At 35.0% G+C, this 14,856-nt stretch overlaps 1 protein-coding gene across 3 annotated transcripts; it reads left to right on the top strand.

Annotated features, from left to right (window-relative positions):
* Positions 1 to 4,557: 4,557 nt before the first annotated feature.
* LOC109157162 (serine/threonine-protein phosphatase PP1) lies at positions 4,558 to 9,018 on the top strand. Of its 3 annotated transcripts, none has more exons than XM_019305079.1 (4): positions 4,558 to 4,955; positions 6,907 to 7,466; positions 8,260 to 8,332; positions 8,565 to 9,018. In XM_019305079.1, the coding sequence occupies exons 1-4, from the start codon at positions 4,778 to 4,780 to the stop codon at positions 8,627 to 8,629; spliced, it is 876 nt and encodes a 291-aa protein (XP_019160624.1). In that variant the 5' UTR covers positions 4,558 to 4,777; the 3' UTR covers positions 8,630 to 9,018. The 3 variants fall into 3 exon arrangements, with proteins under 3 accessions (XP_019160624.1, XP_019160623.1, XP_019160625.1); XM_019305078.1 differs by having other exon boundaries at positions 8,260 to 8,469; XM_019305080.1 differs by lacking the exon at positions 8,565 to 9,018 and having other exon boundaries at positions 6,907 to 7,497; positions 8,213 to 8,294.
* Positions 9,019 to 14,856: the final 5,838 nt, after the last annotated feature.

Raw genomic sequence — 14,856 nt, 5'->3', positions numbered from 1 at the left:
TCAACAAGGAAATGACTTGAACACATGAATAGCTCAAAAGATAGCATTTAAGAACCCTAAATACAAGCTCTAACATGCATAAACACAAGATTATGCATCAAATCACTCACAATATCAAGAACATCAATAGAGTAGCAAGAAATCATCATAGCAAGTGTAAAATAGGTTTTGTATAGCATGAGTTACCTTTGTAGATCAAGATACACTTCCTTTCTAGCCCCTAGACTTCACTTTGAAGTTCCTCCTCAACCAAATCTTCTCAACACAATCAAGCACACAAAGAAAAACCACAACTTAGATAAAGACTAGGCAAAGCTACTCAAAAACACCAACAAAGCTAAGATCTTACCCTTCATAGTGCTTTAATGGTGGAAAGGTGAAATCTTGGAGAGTTCTTTTGCAAGGATGAAAGGGATTTTACTTGGCTTGGAGAGAAAGCTAGCCTTTCTAAAGAGAAGGTAGAGTGACTAAGGTTTCTTGCCAAATGTAGGAAGTGAAGTGTGATCTTGCTAGGGTGAATCTTGAATGCCAAGCAAGGGTGAAAAGGTTAAAATACCCTTACTTTCTCAAAAAGGCTAGGAAGACCCCAAAAGGCTAGGTAAAACCTATAAAGCTCAAGATCCTTTTTATGGACTAAACCAATTGACCAAGGAATTGGTCAATTTAAGTCCTCCGACTTTACAATTAAGAAATTGGAAGGGAAAATTCATAAGGAAGATTTAGAATTAATTGTATAATCAATTCTATTTAAGGATTGGATTTTCGGGGTGTCACAGTCTAAAATAGTCTTAAACTTTTATTTGCAAGAAAAATACTCCAAGTGTCGATTTATAAGGTATGAACCTCCACTCGATCTTTATTCTTCAAATTATGCCTGAATTAGATTGACCACCTTCAATTCAACTCCACTTCATGAAATATCTTCGCCCTTGCTCTCGTCATTGGACCTCCCAAGGTTTGCAAATGATCTGTTTCCTTGTTCTCATCCTCATAGTTGTCCTCAACACTGGATCATTAAAAATATAGGATGAACGACTGTAATTAAATCAACATATCTGCATAGATTAAGGAAATTGGGTGAATAAAATAGTAAATAATATTTTTCCAAGGGCAAATTTGTCTTATAAGCATAGTGAACCGCGTCAAAAAAGGAAAACATTTCTTCCACATTACGATTTCCAAACTTGTTTCTTCTCTAACAATATTAATGGAAGCAAACAACTATTTTTAATTACTAATATTAACAACCACGCCCAGAAGTACGTAAAAAAATAAAACCCCGATCCACAACTAAAAAACCTAACAACAATATTATGCACTTGTACTATAACATCGATGCACTTGTTCTATAACATCGATGCACAACTACTACATCTATAAGTTGCAGCCACCACCGCAACGCACACAAAATTGACCACCACCGTACTAACATAGAACACACAATACTTTCCCACATAATGCATAACAGCCTACGATGCACCCCTCATAAAATCACAAATTAGTCAACAAACCTAATCAAAAGTACACTCTAATGAACCGAAAACAAAAGAAAACAATAACAATAACAAACAAACAAACAAAAAACAAAAAATAAAGAGAAAAAAAAAGAAATTATGATGAGCAATCACCACCGATTTCAGAAAAAAACCAAGATAAGAATGAAGGAAAACGATCGGACAAATCTTTAGGTGGGAATGCAATTGTAATTCCCTCCAACCAAATGCCATGTAAAAACGACCTAAAATCAAGGAGCATAACATATTTGAAAACTCCATGCAAGGAAGAACTGAACAAAATTACTCTCATACTCCTGCCACTTAAATTAATAATTAAAAAAAACTGTTTAAGAAAACATATCATTTGGGATGTCAATCTTGGCGGGAAAGGTTACGATTTGAAATACTCATGATTCTTTAAAAGGTAGTATTTGTTTTATACTTTTTCAAACATTTTCAGTCCAAAAAATCTAAGCCTCCACCATCGGGGTTCAAACATATGACCATCCATTTGAAATGGTAATCGGGATGTCATCGCACTACATAGTAGTTGTTGTTGGATATATCGTGAAAAAAACCCCAATAATAATCCTACGAAATGATTATTATTTTTATGGAAATTTTGGGAAGGATGATCGGATATGGTGGGAAGGATGAAAGGATACTGAGGGAAAGATGTTTAGTACGAGTAGAACGAAACACTTTTTCCTTAAAACCTTATTTGCTACCTCCCACAAGTGCTAGGAGCGTTGTAGCCTAGGTTTCCCAGGATAAATGTACTACGGTTCAATCGTTTGAGCACCCAAACTTTGAACCCGGCGAACTAGAGCAAAACTTCGAACACAGTATGCTAAGAAATGAGTAGAAGCAGAGATTTTGAAGCATGAAAATCGTGTAAGTATGTGTACTTGTTTTTTATTATTTTTTTTTTTTGAGTAGAATTAGGTTAGTTTTCATAGTTTTTAATTGTCTATCATTTGAGTATAATGTTGTCTATTTGTGTGATTGATCAATGTATACTTTTGCGGGTGTACGTGCATTGTACTGGTGTGCATTGTGGCCTCCATAGGTTTTTACACAACGGTAGTGTGCATTTTGGGTGATTTAGAGGAGGAAAAATGTCATCCTGAAAAAAAAAAAAGGATTGATCATTGCCACATTTAAGGTTCATCAATGAGTGATGTTTGTAGTAAAAAAAAAGGAGCAAATTATACTTTTGGTCCTATGACTATAGGGGGCGTGTTAATTTCGGTACGTGACTTTTAAAACTAACAATTTAGTCCTTTAACTATGTTTTTTTAGCAGATTTGGTCCTCCCGGTCAAATCACCGGTGGAAATTGACCGAAAAAATTAAAACCTTTTTAGATTTTTTATTCACGAGGACAAAATGGTCTTTTCATGAGGACCAAATTTATAATTATTGAAAACTTTTAAATTTTCAATGTTTATAATATAGATCCCACCCCTTTTCCCCTCAGTATAGGTGTGCAATGTGGCCTTTGTAGTTGGGTAACATTAAAATTTGCACCAAAATGAATAATCCCAGCATATTCTTACATCAAAATTTATTCACCCCAACGCATTACACCAAATTCTACAACACATTTTATTCATTCACTAAAATAATTTGTATTATCATAATTTAGAATTTTATATTAATACTTCAATTATTTTAATATAAAATATAATTATAATGAAAATAATATTTTTATTCCACAATAATATAGCATATAACATCTATTACATATTCAATATTAAGTTTTTCAATATTAATCTTCTTTTAATTGTCTTGATGAGATCTTTTAAATAATATAATTTATTTTTAATAATATATAACTTATGTCTAAGTATTTAACAAAATATGGAAATATAACCCTAAAGAAGATGCAAAAGGAATTAATAAAAAAAAATAATGGCAAAATAGAGAAAAAAGTTCTCAAATTTTTGCCATTGATGAACAATATTGTTCACCTACGACAAAAAATTTGTCATTTTAGCGTGTTTATTAGAAGCCAACTGCGCTAAATTTTTTGTCAAAATGTCATTTTTGAAGATTGGAGATGGTCTTATAATGAGTGTGCGTAGAATGGAGGAAAAGTCAGGGATACAAATAGTTTAATTTTTTTGGAAATTTTGTGTAAATATACTGGAGTAGATTGGACAAGTCAGAAGTACCCGGTACCAATCAAATTGCTATGATACGTCCTATTAATGCCAAATTCCTTTTTTTTTTTTTTTTTTTTAAAGAGTTCTACGGAGTATTATATAGACTTTCAAATCTTATTATATGGTGTGGCGGGTATTAATAAATTATTTTTTATGTGGGTCTCAATATAAATATCTACATCAAAATATTATATGTGAAGTAAAATTGAGGGTAGAAAATGAGAGTACACAAAGTATTTTTTTTTTTATTTTTTTTTAAACTGAGAAAGCAAAAGTGCCGTAAAAAATTTAAAGGAATAAATTCAAATTGACAACTGAACATAACCCGAAAGTACAATTAGACCACTGATAAAAGTGCAATTAGACAACTGAACACCCCAAATGTATACAATTTCACCTGATAGCAGGTTACTATCCATTTTATCAGGTTGCCTGCTTGGTGACTTTACATTTTTAAATACTTTTTAATAACAAATTTAAAATATTAAAAAAAAAATGTGGGGTGTCCGCTAGCCACCCCCTCCTCCTTCGTCTCCGGTTGGAGACCTCTTTGTATCCAACCGGAGACAAAGGAGGAGGGGGGAGGGGGTGGCCATCGCACGTTTTTATTTTTTATTTTTATTATTAAAAGTTATTTTAAAATGTCAACTCATCATCCATGTAAATAAACAACTTGATGAAATAAAGAGTAACATGCTATCGGATAAAATTATATACATTTTGAGTATTTAGTGTCCTAATTGTACTTTTTTTTATTCGTTCAGTGACTTAATTGCGCTTTCATTACGCTCACGGCCTAATTTAGACTATATTCCAAAAATAAAAAATGGAACCCCACGTGAAGAGCGCGTGCGTGCTCGCTAAACTCAACCAACCAGATAGGGTTTAACAAACATTTCTCTATAACATAACCTACGCTCCATATTTCGGCGCTCTCTCCTCTTTTCTTCTGTGCCACTGAATTTCAAAAGCGGGAATTTTTTTGTTTGGCTTTCTCTCTTCTCTTTCCTCTGCTTTGCCGCACGCTCCTCTGCGTCTATTTCAAGGTTTCAGGCCGAGATTGAGTTTTATCAGATAGGATAGAGTAACCGCTAACTAGGGTTTGGGGCCTGCCATGGATGAGGGTTTGCTTGATGACATCATACGGAGGTTGTTGGAGGCGAAGACCGGGAGGCTGCCGAAGCAGGTGCAGTTGACGGATGCCGAGATTAAGGAGCTTTGTGTCGCGTCCAAACAGATTTTTCTCAGCCAGCCAAATCTTCTCGAACTCGAAGCTCCTATCAAGATTTGTGGTAATTTGAAAATGAAGTTTTTTTTTTTTTTTTTTTTTTTTTTTTTTTTTTGGTTTTTGTGGCTTTTTCCTTGTTGCTCGCCGTATATATTGTTAACCGTAGTTCGCTAAATATCTGTGTAAACTATATTCCGCTTTATTTGTTTATTTATTTTAGTCTTTTTTTTTTTTTTCATTTATGTAAATTGTTTTTGCTCTTAGTTTATTTGTGGCTTATTAATTGCACAGATGACAGATCATAAATTCTTGTTTGTATATTCTTTAGCTCTTGGAGTATGAAAGTTCTGGCCTTTTGGCCGCGAATGTTCAAAATTATGTCTTTCGCCACTTGGTGGTGGAATAGTGTAGGCAGGCTTGGCTGGGACTATTCAAATTTATTTCTTTGACGACGGATTGAATGATTATGTACAACTTGGTAGAATATCATGGTTTGGCTGGTAGTAATTTATGAACTGTACACATTTGTAATAAACGAATAGCTGCTGATTGGTTATTGGTACACTATAAATATTGTTACTCCTAAACATGAAGTTACATAGTGTTTTCTAGTAAAAGGCTAATGGAAAGATGAATTTTTACTCTATTTAACTGTGTGTGTTTATCGGATAGCTTACATAGTTAATATGTAAGTGAAAACTTTAGGCGTGGTGTAGTTGTTGTATTTCTAGTGCTTAAGTGTGAATAAAAGTGCCTGGATAATTCCATCTATGTTCTAGTGGGTTGCAATATATGGTATAACCATATCTAGATTATCAAATATTACTCATTAAATAGGGATAAAGTACAAATAAGCCATTGAACTATTTGGGAAACAACAATTAAGCCATCGAACTCAAATAACCCCCAAATAAGCCATGAACCCGGAAAAAAAAAGAGCAATAAGCCATTTAAAAATATATTACTATGTAGGTGGATTATAAAAAAAAAAACGTAAATAAAATAAACATTTGTCAATTCAGTTAGCAAAAACATGGAGTTAACCTATTAAAAATGTTAATTGCTCTTTTTTTTCCGGGTTCAATGGCTTATTTGGGGGTTATTTGAGTTCGATGGCTTAATTGTTGTTTCCCAAATAGTTCAGTAGCTTATTTGTACTTTATCCCCATGAGATAAAGCTTAACTTTGCTAAAACAATGCAAGAGGCATGGAATGTCGTGCACCGTCAAATTGTTGTAATGAAGAGAAAAATAGTATTGCAAGGTATCAAGGTTTGAACTCCCTGTGATGGGCGTGCTTCCTTTCTGTGCAAATTTGCATTTGGTGGGACTTATAGTAGCATAAGAATGCTTTGACTGACTAGCTCTATTGATATGAGAATCTACAAGGTACTTAAATTACTATGGAATTTAAAATCCAATGCTTAGTTGTTTAGTAACCATGATTATATTATTGTTCTCTAATTTTTTATTTGATTGTTTATATCATTACTTTCCTGGTATTATGGTTGGTACTCCCTTGGTATCCTTTAAGGACATTCTTACTTATTTAAAACTAATGCATATATTGACTTTATTTCTTGTAAATTCAACTTCAATGTAAAAGCAAGAGATTTTATCATTTGACATGTATGTGCTCTTTTATTGAGGGAGAGTTAGCTAAAAATCATGTTCATTTGTCTTATTTTTTCCATGTAGGCTAATAATCTCTCTCTTATTTTATATATATATATTTTATGTGTGCTTTATTTTCTTTGTAGGAGTTGTTTGCTTTATCACTATTTTATGGACAAACAGTCAGATAGGAAATTTAGATGTGTATTTTTTGAACTGAAGTGACCCTCTTCTAAAAACATATGTATAAGAACCAATGCATATTACCTTTAATTTTATTTGCAGTCTGAGTGAAGTTACTCTGGTTTTTACTTATTAAATATGGAGTAAAAGGCTACTCAATGTTTTATTATCCAGCAAAATGTTCTAAAAATATTTGAAAACTGAGTTATTATTCTGCAGGTGATATTCATGGCCAGTACTCTGATCTTCAACGGTTGTTTGAGTACGGTGGGTATCCGCCTGAGGCCAATTATCTATTCTTAGGAGACTATGTTGACCGTGGTAAGCAGAGCATAGAAACAATTTGTCTTCTCCTTGCATACAAGATTAAATACAAGGAGAACTTTTTTCTCCTCAGAGGCAACCATGAATGTGCTTCTATCAATCGTATTTACGGGTTCTTTGATGAGTGCAAAAGGAGGTATAATGTACGTGTTTGGAAGACATTTACAGAATGTTTTAACTGCCTGCCTGTTGCTGCGCTTATTGATGAGAAGATTCTATGCATGCATGGAGGACTATCTCCTGACTTGAAGCACTTGGATATGATTAGGAATATACCCCGACCTATAGATGTACCAGATCAGGGCCTCCTATGTGACTTGCTGTGGGCTGATCCTGACAGAGATATTGAAGGATGGGGAGAGAATGATAGGGGAGTATCATATACATTTGGAGCTGACAAGGTTGCTGAATTTCTTGAGGAGCATGACCTTGATCTCGTCTGCCGAGCTCACCAGGTAATATACGCCCTCTTTGTTGTGCTCCTTTTTACTAATGGGCTGGGTTTCTGCATCCAGTTCACCATCAATTGGATTTAACGTGTAAAACTTTTCATTGGTTTTTGGAAACCAATGAAACTGACTTCTGGAAAATATTTTCTGAAAAATGCGTCATTTTCTAAAAAAACATTTTCATTCCCAGTGTTTGGTTGCATTTCAGAACTGTCTTGGTGTGTTTGATTCATTTTCCAGAAAATGAGCAGAATTGTATAATTAAACATTTTAATTGTTTTGTTTAGAATATAACAATATTTAGAATAATAATAATAATATAAATGGTGGTAGTATTTATAGAAACATTTTGACCAAACATTTATTTTCCTTTGACTCACATTTTTCACTATTTACCAAACACTGGAAATCTACCGGGTTTCTAAACACACCCTTAATTGGCTGTGTTTCTGCATCCAGTTCACCTTCAATTGGATTTAACATGTAAACATTTCATTGGTTTTTTTTTCACTTTCAAAATCATTGCATACACTGTATAATCTATCTACCGAAGCCATGCACAATAAAATGAATCACCCTGAGTTTCTTTAATGGCAAATCACCCTTTTTATCTTCATTGCATTATTCTGTCACTTCTTTTTACCAGAAGATTGCCATTTTATATCTTTATTTTCTAGGACCCATCTTTTACTGTTGACATTTTGTTTCTCCTCACCTCCAGTAGGACTGTAGGAGTGTAACGTGCACTACCCCTTTATCCAATTCCCTGAAAAATTCATTTCTCCTTGTTACTACTTAGGTTGTGGAAGACGGATACGAGTTCTTTTCAAACCGACAGTTGGTAACTATATTTTCTGCACCAAATTACTGTGGTGAGTTTGACAATGCTGGTGCGATGATGAGTGTAGACGACACATTAACATGTTCTTTCCAAATCTTAAAGGCCTCTGAGAAGAAAGGAAAATCTGGGTTTGGCAATATGCAGAGGCCAGCAACACCACCTCATAAGGTAGGTAACAACTATGAAATAACTGGGGTGTCTTCCCTACTCTAATTGGTGAAATCTCATGTTTGAATTTTTTGCTTCGATGGATGATGTTTCAGGGTGCCAAGGGCTAAATGGTGTGCCAACAATTACTTTCTGTCTGGTCAAGATTGCTACGCGGTGAGGCAACTACACCTAATTTGTCTACTTAAAACTTGTGTTCCCAAAATCAGTTTTGCATCTCACAATCTATGGATTGGGGAGAGAAGCTCGATTGCCCATGGTCCTATATTTTATGTTCCCACAAAAGGGTGTAGGGATCAACTAGTCCCAGATGATGCGACGAAAATGCTGTTCACCTATGTAAAACTAGTCTTTTTTAATGTATAATGCTGCAACACAAACTTCCAAAGGGATTTTGTTTCTTTGTTGTAGTACTAGTGCTTCCATTTTCTTGTGAAACAATTAGACTAAATCTGAAGACTAATGCGAGTTGGCTTTAGTTAACTGCACACATTGTAATTTTCTCTGTCAAAACTACATTGATAATTATTCTCATTTTATTTCATACTCTTTTATGTATTCATTGCTTTTATGGGGTGAATAACTTTTTTTTAATCCCCCGATTATTTGATTTTTTTATTTTTTATTTTTATCCTTAAAAATTTACAATATGTTTGTTTAATGGAACAAACCAGTTGTGTTCTTGGAAAATTATTCAGGGCCTTTCGTCCTTGAATACTATTCCCATTAGTGTTTCTTATTTCAAGGGAATAACTTAGGTCCGTTTAGAAAACAGGAAAATAACTTCTGAAAAATGAGTCATTTTACATTTTTCTTTTTCGTGTTTGGTTGCACAGTAGAAAATTATTTTTGTGTATTTAGTTCATTTTTTTGAAAAATGAAGTAGAATTGTGTAATTGAACATTTTATATAATTAATTATTTTGTTTAAAATATAAAAAGATTTATAATAATATTTCTTTTTTTGAAATCAAATAATATTATTTATTAATTTTTTTTTAAAAGACAGCTGAAACCGAAGAGTACTGTTCTCTGGTTTCCACCCGAAAATCAGAGAGAAGCTCTCTCTGGACGGAAACCAAAGAGAAGTTCTCTTTGGTTTCCGACTGAAAACCAAAGAGCACTGTTCTCTGGTCGAGCACTGCTCGCTGCACGGAACAATTTTTTCAATCGCTGCGAAAACTAGTGAAGAGAAAAACAAGTACAGCGAACCAAACCAGAAACCAAACCCTCACCCGGAAAAAAGTACAGTGCAACTACTGTTGGAGGAGTGTTGATGGAGGCGGAGCTTCTTTAGCCACAGGAGGAGAGAATCAAAGAATGAGAAATGACTTCCCAAAAAAAAAAGAAGGGGGAGAGAATCAAAGAATGAGAAATGACTTCCCAAAAAAAAAAAGAAGGGGGAAGCCATTTTCTAGAAAAGAATGCTTATTTTTCTTTGACTACATGCCATTTTCCTTTGACTTCTCTTTTTCCTGCCTAACCAAACACCAAAAACTCGAAAAATGATTTTCAGAAATCATTTTTCGAGTTTCCAAACACACCCTTAGATACATTGATTGTTACTTAAAAGAAAAAGTGTTATACTTTTGATGAAAAATGTAATACTTTTAAATTAAAATGTAATATTTAGATGTTGAAAAGTTATGAAAAAAAGTGTAATACTAATTACGGATAATTAATAGATTATTAATTATAAGAAAAAGTGCAATACTAGTTATGGATAAATTGATTATTACATATAAGAGATAGTGTAATACTTATTAGGAAAAATGTGATACTTTGATTAAAAATGTAATACTTGTAAATGAAAATGTAATATTTAGGGGAATGGTAACTTAAGATGAAAACCATAATATTTATGATGTAAAGTGTAATACTTATGAAAAAACCTAATCCAACTCACGGATAAAGATACATGAGATGGTCTCATAAGAAATTTTGTATTTTTGTAAATCTTAACTTTTCATTGATTATTTTGTTATAAATTAAAAAGTCATTCTATTATTGTTGTTGTTCTTCTAACCCAAAATATATTATTTCTTTTTATGTTTATTATACTTACATTCTTTAAACCAATCAAATATCGTAATACAATTTTTGAAGTTTATTTCTTTCAAATAATTGATATGATGAGAACTGATAGAATTATAGTGAATGAATATCATGACAACTTTACATACTAGGAGAATATATACAAGAGGAATCATAGGGAGACTAGGATAGGGAGTCATAATGTGACTCAAATACATCGAGTCCTAATACTCCCCCTCAAGCACATGATATGCTAGTAACATGTAGGGCTTGTTTGGTTATCAGCGGTTAGTGGTCAGCGGTAGCGGGTTGTGTTAGCGGTTATCAGATAGCAGATTGTATTAGCAGGTTTGACCAACAGATTGTATTAGCGGTTTATAAAAAAGTGTTTGATAAAATTAGCTGTTTAGATTAGCGGTTAATATGTAAAATGACCATAAGGGTATACATTATAATTTATAATTTATAATTTATAATAATAATAATAATAATAATAATAATTATTAAAAAAAAAAAAAACGAAAGATGGGAGCAGCACAAGCTGCTCCCCTCTTGTATTCCCACTTTTCCCACCGTCCCACATCGGTGGGAAAAGTGGGAATGGAGCCTTGAGGCTCCTATTTAAGGAGCCTCAAGGCTCCACAAATTTGTTGCCCATCCCATATGGGCAACATTGAGGAGCCGTTTTGGCTTCTCAAATTAAGGAGCCATTTCGGCTCCTCAATAAGTTTTAAGTTTTTTTTTTTTTTTTTAAATGTAAACATGGACATTTTGGGGAAAATTTAATTTTCCCCAAAACGCCAACTGCAAATGCTGCAAAGTGCAGCGTTTGCAAAAGCAGCGGTTTGGAGCAAACCGCTGCTAACCAAACGATTTTTTTTTGGCGGTTTGACCATGTCAAACCGCCAAAAACGGTGGATCCGCCAAAAAATGGCAGATCCGCCAATAACCAAACATGGCCGTAGCTTGTCTCTAAGAAAAGAAAATCTAGGACTAGGCAAAGTTTTTGTAAATATGTCTGCAAGTTGATTTGATCTTTTGCGATCCAAGTTACTTCAGCACAAACATCTACTAGAGCTTTATATTCAGTCTCAGTAGAAAATTTAGCTACAGTTCTTTCAGATCCAAGATATAAGATTAGTCCAAAAAAAAACAGCAAAACCACTAATGGACTTACGATCTTCAGGACAACCAACCCAATCAGAATCAGAAAAAACATGAATTTCTTTTGACATTGATTTGCGTATATGCAACCCAAACCCAATTGTTCCTTTAACATAGATGCGGTAGGAGCATGCATGTGCTGACAAAGCTGATTAACCGCAAAGGATAAATTAGGTCGTGTAACAGTGAGATATTGTAATGCTCCAGCCAGACTCCTATATTGCGTAGAATCATCATATAAGTCTGCACTAAAGGGAACAATTTTCAAAACAGAGATAGGAGTAGAAAGAGGTTTGCATTCCGCCATTCCAGCACGTTTCAAAATATCATTCATATATCGCTATTGAGACAATAGGATTCCATCATCACATTTAACAGTTCTAATGCCAAGAAAAAAATTTGGTTCACCAAGATCTCTACTTTTGAAAGAGGCAGACAATTTTGAGAGTAAGTGAGTAACTAGGGCCTGATCACTTCCCATTACAAGAATATCATTCACATAGACCAACAAATAAACCAGTGCAGAATCTTGAGAGAAATATAATAGAGAGACATATGTCTTTGATGCTTGAAAACTAACGGATATTAAAAACGTGTGTAAACGATTAAACCAAGCTCTAGAAGCTTGTTTTAATCCATACAGGGAACGTTTCAATAAGCAAACATGGTGTAGAAAACTAGCATCAATATAACCCGGGGGTTGCTTCATATAAACAGTTTCATCAAAATTTCAATTTAAAAAATCATTATGGACATCTAGCTGCCTGATAACCCATCCAGATGATAAAGCTAAGGATAATAGAAGCCTTATAGTTGTGGGTTTCACCACTGGACTGAATGTATCAAAGAAATCCTGACCTGAAACCTGATTGAAACATTTTGCTACTAACCTGGCTTTATGCCTCTCAATAGTGTCATCTGCCTTCCTTTTCGTGCGAAACACCCATTTACACCTAATAATATTCATACATGTGGTGATGAAACTAGGGACCAAGTCTGATTTTGTAGTAGAGCATTAAATTCTTGGTCCATAGCTTGACGCCACTCAGGATATTTAACAGCTTGAGTGTAACACGTAGGTTCCGTAGGACAAACCTGAGCAGCCAGAGTCGTAGGAGGAGCCTGAGACTTACTACGAGTCGCCATGGAGTGGGTGCGGATGGTTGGCCTCGTCGATTTTCCACGCGGACGGCCACGCGGACGTCGTGCAGCTTCTACAGGTTCGACCGAGGATGACGTAGGCTGCACGGAATCAGCTTGCAAGGGCTCGTCCGGCAACACAGGCGTCTGATGCACAGAATCCGATGCAGCATTGCTGAAGTCATGGTGGAGAATAGATTCCGCCCAGGGAGCAGTCTGAGTAGGTGGTGCAGCCTGCAAGGAAGATTCAGTAGCAAAAGGAAATACTTCTTCATCAAATCTGACATGTCTGCATGTGTAAATCTTATTAGTCTGTAAGTCCATGCACCTATACTCCCTAAAAGACTTAGGATAACCTAGGAAGACACAATGAGAAGACCAGTATGACATTTTGTGACGATTGTATGGTCTTAAGTGAGGATAACACAGACAATCAAAGACACGAAGAAAAGAATAGGAAGGAGGAGACTTGTGCAACACGTGATGAGGACTAGAATTATTTAAGACACTGGAAGACATTTTATTAATCAAATAAACAGCAGTCTCAAAAGCAAAATCCCAAAAACGATACGGAATAGAGGCATGCGCCATAAAAGTGAGCCCAGTTTGAACAATGTGCCTGTGTTTCCGTTCAACACGCCCATTTTGCTCATGAGTATATGCACATGACTGTCTATGATTAATGCCTAGTTGCACAAACGAGGAATGTAATTTCTTATATTCAACTCCTAGATCATATTGAATGGACTTGATTTTACGATTAAATGAACGCTCAACTAAAGCACGAAAATAATCAAATATGGCATAAAGATCAGATTTATGCTTCATAGGAAAGTACCAAGTGTAACGAGAATAATAATCAACAAAAATGACAAAATAACGACAACCATTAGAAGATAGCAAAGAAGTTGGTCCCTAAATATCAATGTATATCAAATCAAAAATGTCCGAAGTGCTAGACTCAACACGTGCCAAAGGGAAACATGCATATTTACCCAATTGACATGCTGAACATAAATTAGAATCGCAACAAATACTACGAGTAGACTCACTAACCGAACATGACGGAATATTTTGACTCAGGACACGCGGATGAGGATGACCCAGACGATCATGCCAAATCGAAGCGGAAGCACGAGCGGAGAGAAACGCGGAAATAGACGAATTTAGCACATGCAAAGTGTATAGGCCACCCGAACGACTGCCCCGTAGGAGGATTTCCTTGGTGGTGATATATTTCACAAGAAAAAAATGAAGGATGAAACTCAAAGAACACATTTTTATCTGTAGCAAAACGTTGAACATATAATAAAGAGGTAGATAGACTAGGAACATGCAATATATCAGTCATCGTAAAAGACCTAGAAGGGGTATCAAAAGTGGCATGACCAACACGAGTAATAGACAGGCCCATACCATCACTGACACGTAAAGTGTCATTACCAGTGTACTTCTTCGATGTAGAAAGGGCAGCTATGTCTGGAGTTGCATGATTTGTAGCTCTAGCATCCGGAACCCAAGTATGAGACTTTGATGAGGTGTTAGCACCAAAACCATTTTGAAACACCAAATTAGCCCGAGGACCTGGAGCCCCTGAATAACGCCGAATACAAGTGGCTCCTGTGTGATCAAAACCTTTACAAATTTGACACTGTTCATCATAGCGTCGAAAATAATTGGTTCCCGTGTGATCGAAACTTTTACAAATTTGACACTGATCATCATAACGCTGAAAACAATTGGCTCATGTGTAACCAAAATCTTTACAAATTTAACATTAAATATTAAAATCACATATAACACGTTGCTCGCTAGAAGGACCAGCCGCACGCTGCTGCCACGTCTTCGATCGGATAGACGTCGTTGCGGCTTCCATCGTCTTTTGCACGGGAAGACGTCAATAAAATTGGAGGCTGTGGAATTAATTCTGACGGCAGCACTCCAATAAACAAAACGTTAGAAACAAAAGAAGTTCCTATGTTGCTGTTGCCACCATAATTTGCACTTTAATTAGTAATCAAAAACTTTGCATTACATGCAAATTATGCAC

The sequence above is a fragment of the Ipomoea nil genome, unplaced genomic scaffold (genome assembly GCF_001879475.1).
Source record: "Ipomoea nil cultivar Tokyo-kokei standard unplaced genomic scaffold, Asagao_1.1 scaffold2761, whole genome shotgun sequence".
NCBI lineage: Eukaryota > Viridiplantae > Streptophyta > Magnoliopsida > Solanales > Convolvulaceae > Ipomoea > Ipomoea nil.
The sequence above is the reverse complement of the archived record's forward strand: the minus strand, read 5'-3'. Positions and strand labels throughout refer to the sequence as shown.